Source organism: Ptychodera flava, chromosome 16, assembly GCF_041260155.1.
Source record: "Ptychodera flava strain L36383 chromosome 16, AS_Pfla_20210202, whole genome shotgun sequence".
Taxonomy (NCBI): Eukaryota; Metazoa; Hemichordata; class Enteropneusta; family Ptychoderidae; genus Ptychodera; species Ptychodera flava.
This window is the reverse complement of record NC_091943.1, coordinates 12,725,950-12,753,544: the sequence shown is the minus strand read 5'-3', so window position 1 is coordinate 12,753,544 and position 27,595 is coordinate 12,725,950. Positions and strand designations below refer to the sequence as shown.

Genomic DNA, 27,595 nt, shown 5'->3' with positions numbered 1-27,595 from the left:
ATCTACTCAAAAGATAAATATTTGCAAATTCACAAACTAAACCAAATGCTAACGAATACCTCTGTCAGCTTTCGAATTGGCAATTTTCCTTCAAGCAGCAACTTTGATATCTTGCAGATTATGTATGCATGGAAGGTTGGGGAAAATATGATAGCAGTTGCTACAGTTTCCGGCGAGACAATCAAACTTTGCGGTGGACAGAGGCTGAGATGAAATGCGTACACGATGGTGGTCATTTGGTTAGCATTAAAACCTATCAAGAAATGATGTTCCTCCATTACATGTTGACAACTGACTGGTTCACTGGCAACTCTGAAGTATACATTGGTACGCAAGTCGATTTTACTGTATATTTTCCAGTACACGCAAAGGACGCGCCCGTGCAGTTAAGATGTATACATACGCTATCTTTGATGAAAACTGTACAACATTTGATGTACTAGATTATGAGGAAAAGTGTACAGCTTTGTATAGATATCTGCAATGTAAAAAATGTTATTATTGAACAAAGTACCGGCCGCCATGCTCTTTCGTTGCATTGAAGAATACATCGAAAATCGATCAAACGAGAAGTTCCGACACAAAACATTTGATGACATATACGCGAATTGTCCTAATGTAGAACGACCACAGTAAATTCCGTATTTTTCCGGGAATTTTGCAGGTTAAAATTAATATTGTTTTCCGTGTACCACATCGTGATATTATACATTCGCATCTTTACATCTGACTGTAAAGTTACATGCGTTTGAATGTAAAAACGGCTGCCTGAAATCATGATAATTCAACCGGCCCGTTTATTTCCTTAACAGTGAAGATTAGACACGTAGTTTATATTCTTTATGTCATGGCAAGAAACTCTGCCCAAAATATCTTTATTCTGGACAACGTTTGTCTCACATCAAACAGTTCGATACTGACCGTTCAATTTGCCACTCAAGAATGTCTCATTGGGGTATCATTAAAACAGTTTGTTGCGCCCTTTTCTATTTTAGGATTGTCTGATACCGCTGAGGAAAGCGTCTATCGATGGACAGACGATAGTCCAATGAGCTATGCTGGCTGGTACCGTAAAGACAAGTAAGTACGCCTTACGTATTTGAGGTGTACAACAGTCGATCTCACGTGGACTTTTACCATTTGCTGTCTATTGGACTGTTTTCTAGCGACTTTCAGGCGCTCAGGCTGTCAGTTGTCAATGTTAACACTTTCCATCTATAAAATGCCTCTAGGTTGGAGATATTTGTAGACCTATAGTTTTAAAAGTCAAGTGAAAATTGACATCTTCAATAGAACTTCAAAACTGAATTGTCCCCTCGGACTGCCCCACATGCCCGATCCAAAATGGCGGGCTCTTTACAACAAGTAAACTGCGCATGTCTAGGAGTAAAGCTCCTTAGCTGGTGAAAGTTATCAATAATGAGCAAAAAATTTCTTGTGCATTTGGCTTCGCAAGGAATCTTGTTAAATGTTGATGTTTTAAAATATTTTAACAGCTGTGGTTCTTATAAATTTGATTTCAGCAATGTACAGCCGTCTGGTGGTGAACTCGAGGACTGCACGAAGATTGAATTACGCGAAGTGTATTCCATAAACCATTGGCACGATGTTGCCTGTGCGTTCAACAACATCAACCAGTACATCTGTAAAACGCCCGCAATTTATCAAGGTAATCACCCTTATCAATTGTTATCATGGGGTCATAATTGACGCTCATGAATAAACTTACAAATTTAATTGTTTGAATAGAAACAATAATGCAGCTGAAAATAATATTCAGTGGCCGAGAACATTACTTTTATACAGTGATATTTTATGAATGATGATGTCATTGATGACGTTGATGTAAGGGATTTTGACGAAGGGTTCCTGTTGTTAGCGATTGACCCTTGATCATGTACTTTCGTTCTCGATTGACGTAAGGACATAAACAAAACTATATGTTTAGCTCTGGTTATTTATTCTACAACTTAGTTTTCGAGCAATATGTAACTTTAAATGTCACCTCAAAACGGTTAATGTCATATTACCGATAGATGATTGGTTTATTACTTTTTAATCAAACATCAAACACTCCAGCAAATTTTGTTGACTCCATGTTGCGAAAAGCACATTTTTATTCGAAACAGAAAAGTAGACTAGGGACCTTACAAACTCCCTGGAAAATATTAATATGATTTTGAAATATCGTATTGTAGGTCAAGGTAAAGAGATGAAAGACAGAGTAGTTGCTGGCCATTTTGGTAAGTACATTCTTGTTTGGCGTCAATAAACAGAGATGAAACGTTTGACTTCAGTGCACTATCACAATTCGTCGGCAAATGTGGCATGTTGTGTTATTTTGGCGCCAATGGAAAAAAAGTGTATGTAACATTTTAGCATTTGCTACTTAATAGTATTACGTAAAAATAATCCTTACAAAAATGCCTTAGTTCACAAGGAATACCCCTGTTCATAAATGCTAATATGGGAGGATGCATTTATTGAGGGGAAATATTTATTAATGATCACCATCTTTATACGAGTTTGGACAATAGATAAATATACTGGGGCCGTAATAATTACGGTAAAATGAGGACCAAGCAAGTCACGGTGCATACGATCATGATTTTTTCATACATCATCCGACGGCCCAATAACAACTTTAAAAAGTCTTCTCTCCTATGCTTCCTCTGTAAAGATTGTGAGGTGGGATGGGTTTTGAAAGACGGAGTATGCTTTGCGTCACTTTTGCGTCATTATGTCAGAGAGGAAAACGCGGACGTCATATGTCAGAACCATGGAGCCGATTTAGTCCGTGTTGAAAGCGAGGCCATCAAACCTTTCCTATTGCAAATTCTACGTTTGGATCCCCGTAAAACTGTCGTTTACATCGGTCGTGCAAAAGAAGAGGCTGTAGTGGGCAGTGAGGCACTAAGATTGGAAAACGACATGTGTACAGTTATCATAAGGTACAATAAAAATGAACTGGTCTTCGGCGTTAAGTCTTGTGACACGATATATGACGGCGTCATATGTCACAAATCAGCTACTGGTAAGACAATCGCTTGATTTTTTTCTCTAGGACATGTTTCAATATCGTAAATCCTTGGTCATTTCTATAATTATACACACATAAAATCTCTGTAATAAAGGAAGCATGCGCCTCGAAATTGGAAGATATAAACTTTTACTCAAACTTGCGTCAATTTAATTAAGGGCCATTCTCTTGCAAAAACAAGAGAACAAATTTTCGAGAAACTAAGAAGGTAAAAAAATTGTCCAACTCCAAAAGCGTCAAAATTAGCCCCAACAAATGGTATATCAGAAAAGGATTGTTTCGATTTGAGAGGCAGAATATCTGCCCACCCCAGTCGAATTCTATGTAAACCTCAATACCAAGTATTTCAGATTCTGAATCAGTAATTGGTAATTCCGAATCTAAATGCATGTAGAAAGAGATATCGCCAAAACACGATCAAAATGCTCGTAATTGAGCTTGCATTGGCTGGCTTAGGTATGCCGAGATCTACACCTGAAAATCTTTTGAAATCGTTCGTAACACTAGTGCTTCTAATCAGTCAAACAACATTCGATAATAGTTAAAATCCTACGTTCATCGCAGTCTTGAATGACCTAAAAGAGTACGCCTTCACAGATTCTCCCAGCAGTGGCGACTGTCCCAACACACATTTTCACTGTTCTAACGGTGAATGTATTCTGGGAATATTTGTGTGTGATGGACGAATGGACTGTGGCGATGGATCAGATGAAGAAACATGCAGTAAGTACTTTCCAGATAAGCGCATTATGATATGTTAAACTTTAATGTGGCAATGCCTTTTTGTAGCACAGTAATTTTAATGCTAATGGCCCTAAATTATGAGCGGATCATTAATTGCGAAGTAAATAAAGAAAGGGTTCCAAGGCGTTACCTTCGGGGCGTTTTGTTATTCAAAGTATCTTGGGTTGTTATATTGCCAGAGGTCCACACATATTTCTTCGTTGCATTAGACTTGGTTGAGTATGTTGTGTGTGAAATAATTGTTGTATACGTTATGCCGATTTGCAGTCGTCTTCCTGGCTATGCAATTCTAATTATTGATCCAGGAATTTTCGATAAAAAAGACATGTAGCTTCGCTACCCTATAGACAGGACGTCGTGTGATCAGGATTGAGAATATGTAGTTGGATGCCGGGCCCGGAAACCCATATAGTGTGTACCCCGAGTTTTGTGTCCTAAAATCCTTACTCCGTGCCCTTCATTTTAAAAAAAATGATGATTTTTTAAATATTTTGTTTGTGTGTATCACTTGCTATATCATACGCCTCATCAAAGATTGTGTGTGTTGTGATGTTTCAGATGGAGCGCAATGTCCCGATGGTAGCTTTACGTGCGACAACGGTCAATGCATCTCAATGAGTGTTTACTGTGATTTCATCCCACAATGCATTGATCGTTCTGATGAAATCAACTGCGGTAAGTTCCACTTAAGATGTACCATCTTCATTATTATCACAGAAACGTATTATGAAAACAACTGCTTCACACCTACGGACGAACGTCGATTGCATTCAAGAAACGTGCATTCTCCAAATAGATGTTACGTTTCAACTGCATATGTAAAAATATGCCATCTTGTTTGTATACAATTTGAGGCGTATTTCCAGATCACCTGCAGTGGTACAAGTTATGTTAAAGTCAGATCGTTTTATAATGTATGTTAGCGTTTCCTAATCGACATTTGGAAGCAGCTTCTCGGATCAGCAAATTATTCATTGACCTTAAATGATACTGATAATTTGAGCTTTTTAAGGTCATATTTCATTCTAGTAACACAGGATTTCATAAGTTGCCGGATCAGTCAATGGTGAGAGACACGATCCTATGTTGAGTTTCAGTTCAAACACTCGTTTAAACGAGTTTATACCCAGGGATCTGGGTATCTCATATGGCTTTTGGATTTTAGAAGTGTGCAGGTTACATCATGTCATGGAGAATGACCGTCGTTCAGACACCCATTGACCCTTTGAGTGCTGTAATATTTCCCTCTAAAATTTAGGTGCAACATTTTACCATTTTTATGAATTTTCCAGCAATTTTTTTGAGAATTTTCAACAAAATGGACATCACATTTCATTTGCTACAGTTTTTTATCAAAATTTGGCAAAAATCTGAAAATAATTTGACTAGGGTATATTTTGTAAACATGACAAAAATTGACTTTGGCGCTCAAAGGGTTAACAAGTGGACATCCAGGGTTAAGAAATTACAGCATTCGCATAATGTTTGTACAGATGTCGCATTATATGGTTAATATCTTGTTGTGATAAGGAACCATCAGGAAACGCTAAATATGAATTCATTTCTTTGTCTCCAGTGTACCCAAGCTGCAAGGATGACGAATTTGCATGTGGCAATGGTCAGTGCATATCTTCAAAGAAACGTTGTGACCTGATAAGGGACTGTGTCGACGGTACAGACGAAGAGACCTGCGTCGGTAATGCTACACTCCGCTGCTTATCCCTTACCTGTTTTTGTATATTTTGTGGCTCATTCTTCGAGGTTGAGGTATATGTACAAGGTTTGAAATTTCTGTGACTGATAAAGTATCCCTAGATTTTTTTATGTTTAAAGGCGGAGCCTCCCTTTAAAAGGACGCCAAGTTATGGCGGCGTTCATTGTGTAAGTGGACACCAAATAGGCAAGACGCAGGCACACGCTCCAGAAAATGCAACTTTTCAGTTTTCTCCGGCCGCAGAAACACAGACAGACTGCCAAGCGGTCAGCGCAAAGTTGCTGCCGATCGAACCCTGTGGTTATATTCAAAGTCTAACACGACTGGAAGACAAAAACTATGTTTGCATGATTAGCAAAATGTGACAAAGGGTTGAGATCAGTTTGTGTAATCAATGTTATAGAAATTATAGAAATCGTACTGGCCAAGCGTTTGTCTTGGGAGAGAACTTTACTAATGGGAGAACCTGAGATCGAAAAGTGCGGCTTTAAGCATTATCATTACATCTCCCTTGTGATGCATTCGTTCTACTAAGCCAATGTTTACGCTTTCATTCATCCAATGTTTTGTCATGGTATGATCATTCTTTTACCCTGTCTTCTTGTATGTAAAGCTCAGCACCATCGACCCTACTTTTTGGTAAAGACAAAGAGCAACATCGTCGACCGCTGTTCAAAGACCATATTCCTAAGTTAATTTTCTTGGCTAAAAGTCCATGGCAAGATTTATTACGCGGAACGAGGACGTATTCCCTAGCTACAGTTGATGCAGTAATAATTAGATAAAACTATGTTTGATTATATGAAGTATATCTATCGTTAAAACGAAGTTATGTTATTTCAAATTTAAGTTAACTTATCACAAATTATATCTTTTTCTATTGATGAAAATGGTGGTTCTTAATTGCAGAAGGCATAGCAAGTCTTTCATGTTATGTATTTGCTGTTTTCCTTATTTTTAGGTCAGTGTAACTCCGGTTTCCAGTGTTATGACGGAACATGTCTACCTTCTCATGCCATTTGTGATGGTTACATAGACTGCCAGGGTTCTGACCATGAAGATGAACCACAGACGTGCGGTAGGTCTGACTATGGAATGGCTGTGAAGTTGATGCCTTTATTGTGCAATCGTCTGTATTCTATGTCAAAATATGACATACTACCATTATAAATATCCGAGGTTTTAAAATGACTTTACGAAGGATCAACTTCCAGATACGTGATATGTAGTATGGATCTCGCTTACAGTGGCCAGTGAATCTCGGTTTGAGTGCCGGATTCTGCCCGAAAAGTCCCAGGGGGTTCTGTGTACAACTGATAAGAAGAACGAAACGAACGACGACAATGCACCAATTATAAAATATTGGCATTGACTTTTCATATGATGACCTTTTTTCACATCAGTTTTGACAATGACCATAATTAAATTCTGACCATTAGAAATCATATCATAGAGAGATCACAAACATTTATCAGTTTCGTGAAGGTACATGTGCCCGAAGTTTCTTTTCAAAAATAGCCTGCCCCGCGCAATAGACATTTTATGGGAATAAATCGGTTTCTTTTTTTCTCATAGATTACAAATTGAGTGACTTTGTTCGTAAAAACGACGAGTTCCCTTGTGACAACGGAGTCTGTATATCAAAGCGTCTACTGTGTCACTATGAATTCGACCAGTTTCACATACAACTAGGCTGTCGTGATGTAACCCATCTGATGCACTGTGGTAAGCAATAAAATGAGACATTTTGCTCTAGAGGTATATTTTGAATATTCCACTCTCACCAGCTTATGGGGTATACATTTCCCAGCTTATTCGATATGCTAGAGCATGCCGTTCATATGGTGATTTTGCAGAGAGACAACGCCATCTCTCTTGTAAACTTTAAAATCAAGGTTAAACCAGAGAAAGACTTGTCTCTGCATTCAAACTTTTTGGCAGGTATCACAAGCTGGTAGATAAGTATGATATCTCTCTTTGACAAATGATCGCTGATGGCATTAGTGACATTGATCCGTAGTTGGTGACCACTACCTATTTGACTAACAGATTTATATATGGCGGGTGCCACATGTGGGGCAGGATGCGCTTACTATTTTCAAAACACCTGACATCACTTCTTGGTCTTTTTTCCAGAGGTCTATATATCTTTCTTTCACGAATTTAACTTTAGTGCTTGTACCGGGTGCCTTGCTGACTGTCTATGTTTATAACAATTGACGATGTATTACAAATATTGACCTAGTGCGATTGGATTATGGATGCCATTGGTATGATTGTGATTATTTTAAGTGTATGCATGCAAGTATAAGTGTATGAGTGTACGGAGGAAAGATGATGTATGATATTGAACTTCACAGTGCGTGTACATGTTGTTCAACTGATCAATTACAAGAACTTTATTCTGTATACCATCACTTTCTTTTCTCAGACCTGTTTGATTGTCCTACGTCGACGTACAAATGCCCGAATGCCTACTGCATACCACTGCACATGCGCTGTAATGACGTAGCGGACTGTCCAAATGGTGAAGATGAGGATGGTTGTGGTGAGAAAGAGATCTCTACAAATATTCATTGTCATTGACTTTATTTCACACGAATTGTCATTCTTGTCTTTCTGTTTTTACATGTTATTCATTGATCCATGTTTTATCATGATGCTCTTCCACATATCGATCAGATGTCTGCATTTGAGCTGAAAGTAAAGATGAATTGATTTCGCCAATGATAAGGCACAATTGTTTGTCGTTATATTCATTTTATTTGGTCCGAATAGAGCACGACACAGCTCAGAATGTATCATTTGCAAGGATTTGAATTAAATTATTGTCGTAACAGATAGCATACCAGAAAAATCATATTTTTCCACTCTTGAGGTATGTTTATGGAAAATTGGTAACATGCGATAATAAAAGTCTTGCAAAATTTTACTTTAGAACTGTAATAATTTTATTTCACCTTTACTTTTCATTTTCCAATTGGATATTCAGTCTAATGTCAGCTAGTTGCTAGACAAAAATAATTTTAGATTTTAGTTTCTTTTTCAGAAGAACTTGTTCTGTTTGTACATTATTTGATATATTTAGGCTTTCTAGAATATATGTTGATTAATTGCTTGCTTGCTAGATTGATTTAAACATTTTCTTTCTGATTGTCAAACTGGAATACATCATTGCTTCTGGCTCTTGTTTTTCATTATGTACAAATCCCAGACGAATACACATGCCCAGGTGCTCACAAATGCTTGGACAGAGACTACTGCGTATCGCTAACAAGGGTTTGTGATGGTGTCAAGGATTGTAGTCATGGAGACGACGAATTTGAATGTGGTAAGAGTGCTATCTTCTTCAACAGTTAGTATAATCTTTATATAGTACATTCTGTCTTTCGTATATATGTGTGTATGAATGGATGATGGATGGGTGAGTGGATGTGTGGATGGAGATGAGTGGATGGATATTTGCATGATTGTATCAGCATAATGTGCTCATATCTCACTTCGAGGGGGCATAATCCTGTCACTTGATTTTTCAGACAAAGTATGCCCAGAAGATTGCATCTGTGATGGTCTAAGCTACAGTTGTGAAGGAAGTGATATAAATCTGTCGCTGATTCCTGGTAATATCCGTAAGCTGTAAGTATTTCTATAAGTATGAGCGAGTCTGTTCACATATGCAATATATTACTCTGTATGCAAACAATCGGGTTCAACTCCAGGGACCATTCCAAAAATATACCCTAGTGAAGTATGTATTTATATATTTATATATGTATATATGTATGTATGTATATATATATATATATATATATATATATATATATATATATATATATATATATTTATATATGTATATATGTATGTATGTAGGTAGGTAGGTAGGTAGGTAGGTAGATAGATATACATGTGTAGGTAGGTAACATGTATGTATAGATGCGGGTAAAACTGAGGGGTTGATGAACGAATTACTCATGGAAACCGTTCAATAGCATTCACAGGTTGACTTGGCGAGCAAAGGTATGCTGTCAAACCGAATGACCAATCAGTATGCCTTTTTACACGTCTTGCTTATTTTCCCTTTGAATACGATAAATCACTCTACTGGCGGCCATCTGGGTAACAGGCGACACCGCAATCTTTTTTTATGTTTTATTGAATGGGCGCATACATAGAAAGCATCTTTCAAAATATAAGGGTATTAATTTAGCGAACGGTTATCTGGAAGTTTAGCCATTCAAAACAGTCGACTGTTACCCTACTATTGATGTATTACAATGGTTGATATTATGCTATTTTTTGCAGGAATTTGACTGGACAGTTGGGTTTGTTTTCCAGACGAAAACGGCAAACAAACACAGACGTTCAGTACGACCTAACGGCTGCTGACTTGCAGGAATTTCCCTTTCTCGGTGTACTGTAAGTCAATACAAAATTTTCCCGCAGATTTGCGATAATTTGATCTCTACGAATTGCAATGCTTGATACCCCATTACTCATATAATGATGCAGTCTTTGTCGCCTTATTTGTTCAATTTTTAATCTCTTACGACATTTCCTCTGCTCTAGGGATTTATCAAATACTGGAATATCTTCAATCGAACCAATGGCATTCAATGCACTGAAGAACCTGCGTCATTTGTGAGTTGAAAATTAGCACCACCAGGCACCAACACCACCACCACCACCATCACCACCACCACCACCACTACTACTACTACTACTACTACTACTACTACTACTACTACTACTACTACTACTACTACTACTACTACTACTACTACTACTACTACTACTACTACTATGAATATGGTTACGTTTAAGTAAATCCACGGATTGATACATTCTGACAAACATGACGTCATATGCTCAACTTGAGCCAACTTGCCTTTCTATAACAACTTTGCCGAATATAAAGTAATGATTACCTTGTCAGGAGTGGAGTTTGCATGTGTTCCTGATAATAATCCATCATTTCCTGAGATGAAAGAATGTTGAAAAGGTGTTTTGAACAATGGTGTATACTTTTCAAGTTTCGGATTTTGACATGGCGCCGTAACAAGCTGTTGATCTTGTACTGCATTTCGTCTTGCCAGTGACCTTTTGCTGAATTTTCGTGTTTGCTTGAAGACAGCAAAAAAAATGTGAAGAACGAAGCATAGTTCCTCCGTAATGGCCATCCCATTAAAATTCTAACAAGTGGTTTTATTGAATGTGTTAAAGACAAAGAGAGCTGTCTATTATAGAAATAACGGACGACGCGCTGACCATTAACGTTTATTTATGGGCAAGGGCGAGAGGAAAGCCAAAAATTAATGGGCGAGGCTTGCCGAGCCCGTTAATTTGGCTTTCCTCTCCCCCGCGCCCATAAATAAACGTTAATGGTCAGCGCGGAGTATGTTATTAGGGACGATTCAGAATTTACTTCCAGGGGGAGGGTGGAGGATTTTCTATTTTCTCGGTGATTTTTTTCCATGGCCCCCCCTAGAAAATTATAGAAAAAATCTATGGCCCCCCTCATCTTTCCTGTTTTTTTTCCATGGCCCCCCTAATATATACATGCATGCTTATACATTATAGACATATCCAGTCTAACAAGTTGCAGGAACTGTAGTGGACATTTAATCGATGATATAACAAATCATTTCAGGGTTATGTGACTATAAAAAGAATGATTTGCTGGGACTGCAAGTGGCACACTTTTGGAAAGGGTAGCAATAAACATATCTGGTTGTAAATTTCTGAAGAAAAGTTAATTACTAAATATTAATACTTTTTTCGTTATGTCTCACTGATACATATGATGCACACAAAGACAAGCAAAGATGTCAGTTAGAAATGGTGAACAGAAAATCAGAGGAGCAGATAATTGGCAAAGTGATATATCTTGAAGTTTAATGGTACATCATTTGCAGATATCCAGATATTTCTGGAAAGTGAGTGTACATGTACATGCACACGTTCAGCATACATTTTCATTTGATGATACTGAATATTTGCAGACTCACGGTGAAAGTTTTAAACATTAGGAATTAAAATTGGTGAAAGCAAACTTGTTTTTAATTTTCTCTTTTTTCTAATTTGGCTGTCATAAAACCAAGTAGCTGCCACTGAAAGCAACAATGCTGAGGAATATTTTAGAACATTTCTTGGACAAAACACTTTATCCAAAACATGAATTCACATGTTATTCTGCTCATTCCATTCACAATCCAATGTTCATATTAAAATGCAGATAACCCTGTGTAAGTCAAAATTCACATTTTGTCAGCAGTATTTTTCAAAATTGACAGAGCATTCATATTTCAAATTTTTTAACAAACTTTAATTTTAAAATAGTCATGATGCGCATGTTTTCAGATGACACGAAACAATACATGTTAATTTGTTTTTTTGCCTTTTCAGCCAGCCGTGAAATCTTTGATTATACATATATCAGAATGAATGGGACACAAAAGTGTTAGCATCATACACTGTGTAAGCCTATCCACATTTCTCCTAGCCTCATACACACTGAGATCACTTCTTGGACTACAGCAAATTTCATGTGTACACAATATTTCAACAATCCGACACCATAGCATTGACGCAGTGCCACATGATCTTCTGGATGCACATACAGGATTATTGGAAAATCAACCCTTTTGTAAATTTTTCACCATATATTTTTGACAGTAATACATAATATTTTTATTTTCAACATTAAAAAACTATTCGCTGAAAAGCACCTTGAAGATGAGACGGCCATAAATTATTTTCAAAAAAGTTTATAGTAGATGTAAGCACTAGTAAAAAGTTATGTAGAACATTTAAAAAATTTAGAAAGGGTAAAATTGATGAGAATGAAACATAGAAAAAAGAGAAGCAGAGAGAGTAGCAGTAGCAGTAGTTTACTCAAAGGATGAAGTGGGTGTATATTTGGGGTAATCAATTTTGTTGTGTATATTTGGGGTAAAAAACCTCAATTTTTGTATTAATGATAAAAATTAATTTAAGTCAAAAACTAGACAGTATTTTCTGAAATGTAATATTACACTTGAAAGGAGAGTATTCATGTAGAAAAAAACAACAATTTATTTGGCATTATCCATCCTCATTTTAAAATTGTTGGGGTTTAAAGCCTGACACTCTAATAATTGATTAAAATCATGATCAGCAAAATTAAAATGCCTCTTATTCAAAATGCCTCTTATTAAAAATGTAAGAGCTTTATTGCCAAACAAAACCAATTGATAGTTGTTGTTTTATATAGCATTTAAAAAACATAATGTGAAATTTCAGAAAATTTGACCCAGCCGGAGTGGAGTTAAATTCTTTGGAAATTTTGAAATTGGGAGGCAAAAGAAGCCAAGAAATCGGGTGATTTGCATACATTTGCATAAATTAACACTTCTTTATCATGCAACTTTCAACTGCTTTACAAGCTACAAGGTAAACCCAACCTTAAAAAGACATTTGCTGTAATTTTTAGCATTTGTTCAATGTTCATCTCTGTGTATCAGCATTTGTTTGTTATTCTATCACTACATAGAACACCCAATGCTGTATTCAACAACATACCAGTGTGAACATAAATGACCATTGTTATTGTTGATAAATGAATTCTAGTCTGGACTTGATCTGAGATCTCTTTTCAACAAAAACAACCCTGACTGTTCACTTTGGTTTGTATTGACATGCTAAATACTGGACATTTCATAACGCTTCAGGGAGGAGAACAAGATACTGCAGTAGATGCATAAAACAAACCACTGTGAATATTACCGAATTTGGCAGCTAAAGGAGTTTAACTAAACATGTTGAGTTTATCTGTCACCTGGTAGCGTCTATGGTTCTCTCTTGTAGAGATCAGAAATTCTGGGCAAATATTGAATTGATGTTTTTTTTCCTTGGCCCCCCTAAAAGATTGTGGTATTTTTGTCTGGCCCCCCCCCTAAATTTTCATGGGAAAAATGGGTGCCCCCCCTGAAAATCCTCCACCCCCCCTGGAAGTTAATTCTGAATCGTCCCTTAGTCCCCACGGACATCGTCCGGGGGATATAGGTTTGGTCATGTCCGTGCGTGCGTGTGTGCGTGCGTGCGTGCGTGCGTGCGTGCGTCCGTTCACGCAGATATCTCAGAGACGCCTTGAGCGATTTCGTTCAAACTTGGTACAAGGATAGTACCCTATATCATACAGATGCACGTCGATTTGTTTCACAATGCGATCAAATTTGGCCGTGTTAGAGGACATTTTAGTTTTCCCCTCCATAGACTACCATGTATAAGGCAGCTCATAGACTCCCATGTGTAAGGCAGTCCATAGACTCCCATGTATAAGGCAGTCCATAGACTCCCATGTATAAGGCCAAGAAAAATTAAAGCTGCAAGCAGCGTTGGCGGGGCCCAAGCGGTTAACATGGTTGAAAAATCTTGCACTAATGATATTATGTGCAAAATTCGAGCTTGAAAAAGTAGGATTTTGAACATCATCTAATAGTTACTGTACTTTTCACTTGGAATTTAATATTTTACGGAAAATCCAATATGGCGGCAAAACCACGTGACCGATCAAAATGCCTTCGCAAACTTGAAAGAGATCACACTTAAGATGTTACACATAAAATTTCAGCTCAATCGGTGTGTTGGTTGTTGGAGGAAAATTTTTAAAGATTAAATCATGATTTTCTCAAAAATCAAATATGGCGGCCAAACCACGTGACCGATCAAAACACCTTATGTAAACTTGAAAGAGATCACACTTTTTATGTTACATGTGAAATTTCAGTCGAATCGGTGTGTTGGTTCTTGAGAAGAAGATTTTTAAAGATTTAATCACGATTTTTGCAAAATCCAATATGGCGGCCAAACCACGTGACCGATCAAAACGCCTTTCGCAAACTGAAAGAGACAACACTTAAGATGTTACATGTCAAATTTAAGTCAAATCGGTGAGTTGGTTCTGGAGAAGAAGATTTTTAAAGATTAAATCATGATTTTCGCAAAAATCCAATATGGCGGCCAGACCACGTGACCGATCAAAACGCCTTCCGCAAACTTGAAAGAGATCACACTTAAGATGTTACTTATCAAATTTCAGTAGAATCGGTGTGTTGTGTTGGTTCTGGAGAAGAAGATTTTTAAAGATTTAATCACGATTTTTGCAAAATCCAATATGGCGGCCAAACCACGTGACCGATCAAAACGCCTTTCGCAAACTTGAAAGAGATCACACTTAAGATGTTACATGTGAAATTTTAGTCGAATCGGTGTTTTGGTTCTGGAGAAGAAGATTTTTAAAGATTAAATTGGTATTTTCCAAAAATCCAAAATGGCGGCCAAGGTCACGTGACCGCATGCGATTTTATTGGCAAATTTTTAAGACCTTAGGCCATGCTTGCTATACAAAAAATTTCAAATCGACTAGACCCCTAGGTTATCTGGAGAAGCCATTTTTAGATTTTTGGAAAATCCAAAATGGCCGCCAGGTCACGTGACCAATCAAAATTTGTATACCCAGGTGCACGAGATCTCATAGGTACCTATTAGCCCTGCAAGTTTCAGAAGTTTGTGGTAAGCGGTGTTTGAGTTCTAGGTCGACAAAAAAAGAGCGGAAGAAAAAGAAGAAGAAGATTAAAGCTGCAAGCAGCGTTGGCGGGGCCCAAGCGGTTAACATGGTTGAAAAATCTTGCACTAATGACATTATGTGCAAAATTTGAGCTTGAAAAAGTAGGACTTTGAACATCATCTAATAGTTTCTGTACGTTTCACTTGGAATTTAATATTTTACGGAAAATCCAATATGGCGGCCAAACCACGTGACCGATCAAAACGTCTTTCGCAAACTTGAAAGAGATCACACTTAAGATGTTACACATAAAATTTCAGCTCAATCGGTGTGTTGGTTGTGGAGAAGAAAATTTTTAAAGATTAAATCATGATTTTCCTAAAATCCAATATGGCGGCCAAACCACGTGACCGATCAAAACGCCTTTCGCAAACTTGAAAGAGATCACACTTAAGATGTTACATGTCAAATTTCAGTCGAATCGGTGTGTTGGTTCTTGAGAAGAAGATTTTTAAAGATTAAATCACGATTTTCGCAAAATCCAATATGGCGGCCAAACCACGTGACCGATCCAAACGCCTTTCGCAAACTTGAAAGAGATCACACTTAAGATGTTACATGTCAAATTTAAGTCGAATCTGTGTGTTGGTTCTGAAGAAGAAGATTTTTAAAGATTAAATAATGATTTTCGCAAATCCAATATGGCGGCCAAACCACGTGACCGATCAATACGCCTTTCGCAAACTTAAAAGAGATCACACTTAAGATGTTACATGTGAAATATCAGTCGAATCGGTGTCTTGGTTCTGGAGAAGAAGATTTTTAAAGATTAAATGGGTATTGTTCAAAAATCCAATATGGCGGCCAAGGTCACGTGACCGCACGCGATTTTATTTACAAAATCTGAAGACCTTAGGTCATGCTTGCTATATAGAAAAATTCAAATTGACCAGACCCCTAGATCATCAGGAGAAGCCCTTTTTAGGTTTTTTGAAAATCCAATATGGCCACCAGGTCACGTGAAAAATCGAAATTTGTATACCCAGGTGCACGAGAACTCATAGGTACCTATTAGCCCTGCAAGTTTCAGAAGTTTGCGGTAAGCGGTGTTTGAGTTCTAGGTCGACAAAAAAAGAGCGGAAGAAGAAGAAGTAGAAGAAGAAGAAGAAAGTTGAACTCCTACGAAACCAATAGGGGCCCAGCCGGTAGGCTTGGGCCCCTAAAGAAAGTTGAATTCCTACGAAAACAATAGGGCCCAGCCGGTAGGCTTGGCCCCTATAATAATTTAGTTTCTCATCGTATTCATATTGCAAAAAGGATGCAGTGACACAGTTTTTAGTCCCCATAGATAAAGTCCAGGGGGCTTATAGATTGGGTCATGTCCGTCCGTGAGTCCATCCGTGAGTCCATCTGTTCACAAAATATCACATGACCTTGGTGACCTTTGACCTCGAATATACATATTTGCCCATAACTCAGTAACCACAAGTGCTAAACCTCCCATATATGGTGTGATGGGACACCCTATGACGCCACATATTGTACCTCATTGATTATGTGCATATCTAATTTTGAGCGAGCCAATAGAGCTAGAGGTCTGATTTTTGGTATATATGGATAACTTAGCAATAAAATTTTTTTGACAAAATGTCACGTGACCTTGGTGACCTTTGACCTCAAATATACATATTTGTCTATAACTCAGTAACCACAAGTGCTACACCCTTCATATTTGGTATGATGAGACACCTTATGACGCCACATATTGTACCTCATTAATTATGCTCATATCTAATTTTGAGCGAGCCAATAGAGCCAGAGGTCTGATTTTCGGTATGTAGGGATAACTTAGCAATACAATTTTTTTGAAAAAATGTCACGTGACCTCAATGACCTTTGACCTCAAATATATATATTTGTGCATAACTCAGTAACCACAAGTGCTACACTCTTCATACTTGGTATGATGGGACACCTTATGACGCCACATATTGTACCTCATTAATTATGCACATATCTAATTTTGAGCGAGCCAATAGAGCCAGAGGTCTGCTTTTCGGTATAAAGGGATAACTTAGCAATACAATTTTTTGACAAAATGCCACGTGACTTTGGTGACCTTTGACCTCAAATATACATATTTGTCCATAACTCAGTAACCACAAGTGCTACACCCTTCATATTTGGTATGATTGGACACCTTATGACGCCACATATTGTACCTCATTAATTAAGTGCATATCTAATTTTGAGCAAGCCAATAGAGCCAGAGGTCTGATTTTTGGTATATAGGGATAACTTAGCAATAGAAGTTTTTTGACAAAATATCACGTGACTTTGGTGACTTTTGACCTCAAATATACATATTTGTCCATAACTCAGTAACCACAAGTGCTACACCCTTCATATTTGGTATGATGGGACACCTTATGACGCCACATATTGTACCTCATTAATTATGCACATATCTAATTTTGAGCGAGCCAATAGAGCTAGATGTCTGATTATTGGTATATAGTGATAACTTAGCAATACAATTTTTGGTATATAGGGATAGACTATAGGATAGAAATTGTTTGACAAAATGTCATGTGACCTCGATAACCTTTACCTAAAATACACGATTATGTCAATAAATAAGTAACCACAAGTGCTATGTCCTTTATATTTAGTAGGATGGGAGACCTTATGACAACATATGCTTTACCTCATTAATTATGCACATATATAATTATGGGCAAGCCAATAGAGCTAGAGGTCTGAATTTTGGCATATATGGATTAATTAGCAATACAATTTTTTTTCCAAAATGTCACGTGACCTTGATGACCTTTGACCTTGATTATGCATATATATGCATAACTCAGTAACCACAAGTTCTTTACGCTTCAATTTTGATAGGATAATAGACCTTAAGATGTCACATCTTGTACCTCATTTATTATGCGCATATGTATTTCTTGGCTGGCCAATACAGCTAGAGGTCTGATCTTTTTTCCCGATTTAGAACCATAACTTAGACATACCTCTTGTTTCAAATTGGGAACAATGACATAGACCCATGTATCCATAGATCTGAACATATACACTCCAGTGATACTTCTTAATGACCACATTTCCCTGCCCCATCAAGACTAATACTCCTATTACAGGTGGGGACTATGTCATTGTCAATGACTTGTTTCCATTATATTATCAATGAACACCGAAAAACTGTCAAAATTTACGAAAATTTCCCGTGCAAATGACAACGGGGCCCCAGAACCTGACAGTGAGTGGTGCGCGCGCTGCAAAAAATTTGCAAATCCGGAGATTTTTTTTGGAAAAAAGCGTATAAACTTGGTCGACAGATGCTCCATTTTATTTTGTGGTTGATTGTGAATTTTGTACAAATTGCAATTTTCGTTTTGGCTGTAAAGTTTCTATGTTTACGATATTATTCATATTCACGGGCACGAAAACAAACCATTACTGTGTATTTGTGGGCAGTCACGTGGTTCAGCTCCACCAATCAAAACGCGATGGACAGGGCATGGTAATATAATAAGGTGTTAAATATCGCTCAACATGCTTATTTCAAGAAACTTAAGCGAAAATCGAAAAATGCATCCGAAATTTTATTTTTAAGGTACTTATCTGGGAACAAAATTTCCACCCTGGAAGCCATGGTGTTCACAGCACTAGAAAGTCTCAGAACATTGTAAGTAAAACTATTTAACTAGATTTAAAATTACTTCGAACTTACGACCTAGGGTCTGCATGCGTAATTAGATCAACAGTGCATTCAGTCGAACGGTCAGTCTCCTTCCAACTGATCCAATGTGGTTTTAGTCATATGCTGTCTATGTACTGTCGATTGTCTCTTTCCTTCTCACTTGCCTTCCTCTAACAGTGAAGGTTCTTTGCTTCTGCACGATCCTGGTTGGTGTTTATCTTTCAACAGAAAATGTCGTAATAAGAGAAGTGTTTATGCCTGTTGTCGACGAAACGGCAAAACGACAATGAAAAGTTCAGCAGCATTATGCTTCAAGCAGACCAAAACGTGAATTCCAGCAATATAAATTTAGTACTCTTTTAGCTAAGGCTAAGGTGCATTAAATTTAATATCAACGTTTTAACAACTTGAAGCTTTCCACTTACTAATAGTAAATTATTTTGCTTGAACACGATTTTGCTTTTATAATAACAGAAAATGTCTCAGAGTAAATTTTGTAACTTACCGGTATCATATGCATTCCTTGCCGGATCATTCTGTGACACCTTTTCCATTTACTTTGGTTCAGAGAAATTAAAAACAGCTCGATTGCGATATTTGAAGGAACGATATTTGATCCCCTGGTTAATCTTCTCCATTTGTAAGTATGGTTAATCGTCTTCTTTTGTCAGCATATACTGTGTATTCGTTTAAAAGTTAGTAGGGTTTGACGCCGACGGCGTCCAATGCCCCCTAATCCTCATCTATTAACTAAATGTACTCAAAGATTAGTGGAAACAGGAAAAGATCTTTGAATTATTCAAATTATCATGCATTGGATGTTAGTGCCATTGAAAATGGCCAATCCACTGAAAGATTTCGCCTTTTGCTTGCACCCACAGAATTGCCTCTCAATCTATCACGTGTGGTGTGACTTTTGCAACTTTGTTCTGGATATTTACTCTTTCTTAGTAGTACATCTTGATTCAGTTTAAAGATGACGGTCGATAAAATTGAGGCGATAAAAACGTCATGGTTTATAGCTGTACAGATGTTGCGTTAAATTTATCGCTTATATTGATTATTTTGTATCCATCAGAGACATGCGACAGAATCCCTTGACAACATTCAGCATTGATTTGTTGTATGAGCTGAAACAACTGCAAATTCTGTAAGTAAAACATTACATTCCAAGTGAAGATCATGCGTTTTTGCTAGTAACAAATCCTACTTTGTTTCAAACTGCAAACCCCATATTTGTTCACATTTTAAGAAATTACACATTTATTTTGAATGTCGTGTCGGTCTTTCTGCAATTTTACTATAATCGTTTGAATGTGTGCGCTAATTTTGATGAATATAAAGATATGAAAACGTTGATCATAACATGATATGGCAAATTGTAAATAGAGCCTGCAATTTACTCTTTTATCAGTTGGTTGTCTTGCATCTTTGATAATGGACTCTCATGGTGACTATATTGCGAACCTGTGGAAAACATAGGAATATCAGAGAAAATAAAATGGTCAGTTTACAGACAACCACGAACACTACAGTTCATATCTGGTATATTTGCTTCATTCTTACTAATTTTCATAAAACGTCACTTTTCATTTGAATTTTCTACGATAGAATCAAAATCTGTAATTTTACCTTCTAATTTTTACACAGAAAGTCTGACAAGTACCTGTTTTGCTGCCTGACTGGCAACTCTCTCGTCGAATGCATCCCGCAGCCAAATGAATTTTCGTCCTGCAAAGATTTGCTACGAGAACAGGTTCTGCGTTTCTTCATGTGGGGCCTTGGCATCAGTGCTCTGCTGGGAAACTGTGGCGTTCTAGTTTGGCGAGCAGTGTCTCGAAATAAAACGAATGTAAATTCACTCTTGATAAGTAACCTGGCTCTGGCCGACATGCTAATGGGCGTGTACATGATTATCATAGCATCAGTAGATCAGTACTACCGTGATGAGTATATTCTCCACGATGAAGCATGGAGAGGCAGTTACCTGTGTCAGTTCTCTGGTTTCCTGGCATCGCTGTCGAGTGAAGTATCGGTTTTCACGCTGACGGTAATGACCTTTGACCGTTTCTGTAGTTTAGTCTTTCCTTTCTCCGGTTCAAGAATGACAGTGAATTCAGCGACGGTTGTCGTATGCATTGGTTGGATCACAGTGGCTACCATTTGCTTCATACCGTTAGTAGGGATTCCCTACTTTCAGGATGCATTTTACGCCCGTACTGGTGTTTGTCTGTCACTCCATATGTCGCGTACCACGCCCCCAGGCTGGGAATACTCCGTGGCCATATTCTTGGTGGTCAACCTCGTCTCCTTCCTTTTCATTTTCGTTTCCTACCTCGTTATCTACATAACTGTCAAACGCACGGGAAAGAAAGTCGAAAACTACGCCATCAAAACTGGCAGTGAATGGCGCATGTCTGCCAAGATCACCTTGATAGTTGCTACCGATTTCTGCTGCTGGGTTCCAATCTGTACTATGGGCATTCTCGGCTTGTCTGGTGTGGTCATATCCAGTGACGTGTACGCCTGGACCGCAGTCTTCATCCTCCCTCTGAACTCCGCCCTCAACCCTTTCCTGTACACGTATTCGAGTATCCGGCGTAATTGGAATGAGTCGTTCTCCAGCCCAGGACTGACGTATCGAACAAACGCTCGGCTTTACAGCACGAAAAGTGGTGAAAGGGCGACGACTTCAATTGACAAGAACCCATCATGCAGTGCATCAGGTAAAACTCCAGGTTACTATACTCTGATCCTAAAAAATGTGTTTTCCTTTATTTGATAATTAATGAAAAACCGTACAGGGAAGTGAACAATCTGCGATTCACTTTGCTGCGCTGTAGCATCTAACAGCTAGGGACGCTGTTTACAGCTATGGGTGTTGCTTTACCACTTCACCAGCCATAGCAGTTTGATTTAAGGGCTAGTTCTCCATATGTTCTTACTTCAGATGATTCTGTTCTCCAATGTTCTCTAAAGAGAGCCAATACTTGCTAGGAATCACAATCCAAGCAAGCGGCAAAATGGGAGTTATGCTGCATCACGGGGAACCCAGAAATATGGTTGTTGTTGTTGTTTGTATTGTTGTTTATGTTTATATTAGCCGTGTTGTTGTTGATATTGTTGACCAATAAAATTGAACGAACATAACTATTGCGTTTTTGTTGTTGTTTCAAACGTAATGTAGATGTCCTAAGAAACACTACAAGGACACTGTCGTCATTTGACCCAATGCAACTACCTCTCGACGTATACACTCTACCGTGCAACTGTACGTAGAGAGTGTATACGTTTGGAGGTAGTTTCATTGGGTCAAATAATGATACCGTCCTGTAGTGTTTTTTATAGAAGATCTATATTACGTTTGAAACACTAACAACACAATAGTTATGTTCGTTCAATTTCATTGGTCAACAACAACAATAACAACACCACTAATATAAACATGAACAACCATACAAACAACAACAACAACCATATTTCTGGGTTCCCTGTGGTTGCATGGGAGTTCTGTTGCACTCGGGTGTCTCATCAGGCGTACGTAAAGCACGCGGGTCACGATAATCTTGCTCGTATACACAAATAAAATGTTTCTTCCCTCATTTTTACGTGCTAGTCACTTTATTGTTCACATTTTGCATCTTCCGTAATGATTCTGCCTGCTACCGATATGTATGACGTCACAATATTCATTCTTTTTCAGGGGGAGGGCATCGCACTCTGATGAAACTGTCTGATATCATCCCGACCAACACCTTGCGTGCTGCGGAAATAGAAATAATCTTGGTCGATGTGAGAGCCGGACTCAAACGCTTTCACGACCGCAGCCTAGCGTACGAACAGCTCGATGAAGACCACGTTGTTGTCGATCAGCATGACGTACGTCTTGTTTACTCTTTGAATGTCGAAACTTTGGTGCATCTGTGAAGGCCAACTTGAAGGCCTCCTCATTTTGTGACAATGATACGAAAATTAACAGCATTTTATTCACATTACACAGAAAACTTTTGAAAAACGTCTTGCTCTGTCTTTCGCACAGCACTGTGTTGAAAGTAGAATAAGTTTGCCTAAATGTTTATAAAATGCATTTTTGTGTTACATAATGTGCTTCTCCGGAAAGGCTGTGTGAGGCTTTTGTTACATGCCGCTGGGATTTTACTTAATCAGTTAGTGTCGGCGACAAAAATTAAATATCTGCTCTGAAGATGGGATATTTTCCTCTATTTTCTTCTTCAAGCGCTGTATACGTGTCTCATCGATTATTCTCAGCATTTCACATGGATTTATGCAAGTCATTGTGTCTACCGTACATGTCTGACTTCGACAGTTGCACTGAAAACCGAGGACTACGGCTCGGGTTCAGATTTGTTGACTCGCGTTACTCGTCACCTCGAACATAGCTCGAGGAGCTCAGGTTCATAGAATTTTCTTACAGGTAGAATGGGCGATCACATATCAGGGCTACAATACTGCCTGTAGGAAACATAAGTTAAACCAGTTTCTTTCATTTTGATGTTTTTTCAAAAATGTATTTGCTGGTTATCACGTGAGCTGGACAAAATGAGCGAATTACATCTAAGACAGCTACCCTTTCGATTTTGAAAACGTGTCGATAGATGTGTTGTTGTGTTCAAAGATTCCAATTTAGACCAAGGAAAAAACTGTTCCTCGCATTTATTTTGGCTAAAAGCTACAAGCTATTTTGTTTAAATTTGTTTTTTAAGACCTAGCAAATTCTCCCTCCTCAGATTTATATCGTTACTGATGGCATGGAGAACTATCCACAATAATTGAAACACAACATTTACTGGCGCTGTTGACAAAGCAAATTCTGAGCATTGATCAGAAGCATGGTCCCAGAAGAAAACAAAGTACTGTAAAGATATGCACAACAAAAATGCCTTAAAAGTAAAACAATTGCAGTATTGTCGTTTCGGCGTCCTCGAGGCCAAGGTGGAATCTAAAATTTGCGCCTTTTCATTTTACGTTGGCCCCATGTTTTAACTTTATTACCACAGAACTGAAATAATTTGCATATTTGCCGCAATGCAGAAAAAAATCTAAATTGACTTAAGTAGAAGCTGCGATTTCGATGAACAATTTGATTATTCTTCCTGGCCTCACATAGACGATTAAAATCATGTGAAGGGATGTGGAAGCTCTACATAAATGCCCTCCGCCTCCGCTGCTATATGCGGAAAGTCTATCAACTACCATTACCCCTCTCCCAACTTTAAAAAACACCAAAATCCCGTGTGGACGTTTCCAATCATAAATTTACAGCTCTCCATTGCCCTCCTCGTCCGTGTGACATTCTCCACAAGAAATAATTTGACTTTACACCCCATTCAGAGGAAGATCTATTCATACGTGTATGCATTTCACTTAGCTTGCAGTAAGTGCCAGACCCTGACACTCCAGAGAACTTTGAAATATTTAAATTATATTCTATCATCATCATCATCACCGACAATCCACCCGTCTGCCCACAAAAGGCGTTCCGAAATCCCTCAGAGACAACAGTGTTCTATCTATTGCCCGCATTCTTTGTTCACCACATAGGATCAAATCATGGGCCCAAGTGCCGAGGAATATTTCGCTAAACTTTTCTTGTCCGTAGTTGCACCTGTAATATGGAACACATCTTTTGTGTTTGGTTTTGGGTTGTTCACCAGATCTGTTTTTTTTTCTCCACTCAGGGGTTCGTTACAAGCGCCCACTTACTTGTTTCATCAAGTGACGATTGGCAGGATGGAGACGCCGAGGGTGAAGACTGCAATCTCTCGATCTTACGCGATATGTCTGACTTGGAAAAGATGAAGACTAAGTTATTAAACCACTCCACCGACATCAATCAAGGCAACAACCGCAAGTCCATTTATGATAACGCGGGCTTTTTATACGGCACTTCTTGAAGGGAAGACCCAACTAAAGCGCCCTCAAACCACTACATATATGACTACGATTAAATACCTATCACTGAGATAGTCTTCAGAGATGTACGTTAGTAATTATCATTGTGGTTATTGTGAATGCTGTAATTCTGTTTCTAACTTCCAATATCTTTTTATATTGTTTATAGTTGTCTGAAACGTATCATAGTTTAATTGAATATAACCTGAAATCAATACATTGGTCTTTAAGATGCCTAATAAAGCATTTATTTCCTTCATTTGGTCATAGACAACAGCAGATTTTGCTAATTTCTTTTTAAGCAGGCTGTCTTTACTCATGAATATAATCTGCAGGAGACACTATTATGTGATTCAAGGTACTGAGTCAAAGAAAAAAACAAGAAAGTTCCTCGTCGATCACATGCCTTTACATTTATCACTGTTCCTTCATCGACAGCTTCTAGAAATATGCTTCGTTAACTTTGTTTCATAACAACAACAAAGAGCGAACATTAAAAATATCTTAGACATGTCAATTTCGAAATGTCAGTTTCATTTAGAAATGTCAATTTCGAAGCTTCTTAAATCTTTGTCCTCAAACACGATGCAAAAACGTTTCATTGTATGTCACACTCTGGCACGTACTTTTCACCCACCTTTGAACGAACATCTTTCGTACAAAAATGTACATTATATCATACATACATGTTTAAGGTAGAACGCTCCCCGGGGAAAGAAATGTGGACTTTCAAACTTTTACAATACTTATTTGGTTTACAACTTGAGAGGGTTCATTGTGAAACTCATGAAGTAACTAAACTTTTCACCACCTTATAATAAGGCTTGACAAAGAAACTTTAATTCTTCCCCAGAGTTAACACAGGGATGGCGGCCATTTTGAATTGCCAGAGTGAATAAATATGAGGTAATGTGTTTATCTATGATAACATTTTGCACGGTGGCCTCCGACTTTTATTCGTTATTTCGAAAAGGAATGATTTGAAGCATCATCACGGAAAGTTTGAGCAAAAGTAGAAGTCTTTCAACTTCGCGGCGAGAATTACTCAAAGTTATGGGTTGAACACAATATCTTTCAGAAGTTGCACCAATGCCCTTACTTTGCCAACGAACAAACCCACCAAACATATACTCCATTACCTACCTTTAATAATAACCATATAGTCTTATCAAACATCAAAATGAATCTACTCGCTCACCGTTGAGCCGCTTGCCAACTTTCCTTAGATGCTGTTAATATCTAATCTTGTTGCTTATTAGGGTAAATCATTATCTTCGTTATCATATGGTTCTTTGAAAGTGCAGTCTTTACTTCGACCATCTTTATGAATGCATTTAAATATGATTATTTCTCAAACTTCTACTTTTGACTTAATATATAAAAAAACGCCTAACTTCTGACATAAACACGATAAATTTAATGAGCATCAGGAAACATGGCGCAATATCGGCTGTATTGTCACGTGACTACTGATACACTGTAACAAAAAAGCCGATAGCTGGGTGTTGCATTTCTTTGTAAAATGTGAATGGCAGATTTGCATTCGGCCTGTTTCACGGCAAATTTAGTTTTCTTCAGTTGCAAATTGAAATGATTCATTCATTCGCAATGTTTAAAATACACGATGTCTATCATTTTGATTAGTGACCGAATGCAGTTCTTACTGTCATTGACCTTTATGGGCTAATGCCTGATTCATCACAGGACAAGTAAGAGTATTATATATTTGTGTAACGTCGTATTGTAACGTAAATAAATGTAAATTCATGAGCATGACTTCCTTTTCTGTGTGTGGGTTTTTTCTTCTCATATCAAACAAAGTACGTGCATTAAACTTAAAATTAGAAAACCTTTTTGCATTTATCTCAAGGCTCCATTGTTACGTAAGTGAATTTTCAACGACAAAAATTTGACCCAGGTAGCTCTACTAATACATTCCCTTTACTGGAGAACATATATTTGGCGTAAAATTGCGCTCCCCCCCCTCTCTCTCTCTCTCTCTCTCTCTCTCTCTCTCTCTCTCTCTCTCTCTCTCTCTCTCTTTCTCTCTCTCAATCAATGCTGACATGCTACGGTTAAGTGGTGGTATACCAAATGCATTCTGAACCTACCATGAGTGTCCCATGTTGGTGCAATTTGCTATTCTCTCCACAGTAAACGAAAGGCACGATTTTCCGCTCATTTATTTACACTTCTTATAGCTGCGTAATCTGCGTAAGTCGTTAGAGTAACATCACCATTTTCTTTTTCAAAAAGTTCTTTGACTCATGCGCACTAACAACAATCAATCCACGAGATTTTCCTACGAGAATCTACTCCGTTCCTTAAACATTGCCTTTTCCCCCACAGTGATAGCCTTAAAAAGAAATGTCTCAACAAAAAGGACGGAAAAGAAGAATACACCAAAAGGTGGTATAAAATGGAAACTCTTTCGGGTAAAGGTAGCAGTTAAGATTCGTAACAACTGTCCTGAGGTCTGATTTGCGAATGGCAACATGTACAATGGAAAAACATATGCACCCACTTTCGGAAGGTCATTTTGTCACTGAATTGAAGTGTTCATAATTGGAATTTGCCTGGGCATGACAAAGCAACACTTAAAGAAAATACAAGATTGACGTACCTCATTACGCGATTTAAGGAGTGTCCTATATTTATCTTCCTTGTGCTAACTTCATAGATTTGGCCTTCTTGTCATGTGTTTCCAAACGCATCATGGTGTAACAATCTTTATTTCTCAATTGTCGTAGTGTCACGTCGTGTGTTTTGTGTGCACTAACGCAAAAGCCATAATCATTCAAGACCACATAGAAAAGGTGATAATGTCACTATGCCTACTTCATCCGTTTGTGGTGTCAATCAATTGGTTGATTAGCAGATGCTTATAATCATGGGATTAGCTCGATAGCCTATAAAGTTGATCAA

At 37.9% G+C, this 27,595-nt stretch overlaps 1 protein-coding gene across 1 annotated transcript in view; it reads left to right on the top strand.

The window, feature by feature from the left end:
* LOC139114030 (uncharacterized) overlaps positions 1-26,310 on the top strand; it is a 60,085-nt gene extending 33,775 nt beyond the window's left edge. Inside the window, exons 24-44 of the mRNA XM_070675505.1 lie at positions 118-327; positions 996-1,080; positions 1,524-1,669; positions 2,199-2,243; positions 2,681-3,034; positions 3,638-3,763; positions 4,343-4,459; positions 5,361-5,480; positions 6,460-6,576; positions 7,074-7,223; positions 7,930-8,046; positions 8,713-8,829; positions 9,035-9,134; positions 9,801-9,914; positions 10,065-10,136; positions 18,671-18,742; positions 19,326-19,397; positions 19,836-19,907; positions 20,408-21,483; positions 22,461-22,636; positions 24,457-26,310. Coding sequence (XP_070531606.1) covers positions 118-327; positions 996-1,080; positions 1,524-1,669; positions 2,199-2,243; positions 2,681-3,034; positions 3,638-3,763; positions 4,343-4,459; positions 5,361-5,480; positions 6,460-6,576; positions 7,074-7,223; positions 7,930-8,046; positions 8,713-8,829; positions 9,035-9,134; positions 9,801-9,914; positions 10,065-10,136; positions 18,671-18,742; positions 19,326-19,397; positions 19,836-19,907; positions 20,408-21,483; positions 22,461-22,636; positions 24,457-24,672 — 3,674 coding nt within the window. The 3' untranslated portion in view covers positions 24,673-26,310. The remainder of the gene's footprint in view (positions 1-117; positions 328-995; positions 1,081-1,523; positions 1,670-2,198; positions 2,244-2,680; positions 3,035-3,637; positions 3,764-4,342; positions 4,460-5,360; positions 5,481-6,459; positions 6,577-7,073; positions 7,224-7,929; positions 8,047-8,712; positions 8,830-9,034; positions 9,135-9,800; positions 9,915-10,064; positions 10,137-18,670; positions 18,743-19,325; positions 19,398-19,835; positions 19,908-20,407; positions 21,484-22,460; positions 22,637-24,456) is intronic.
* Positions 26,311-27,595: the final 1,285 nt, after the last annotated feature.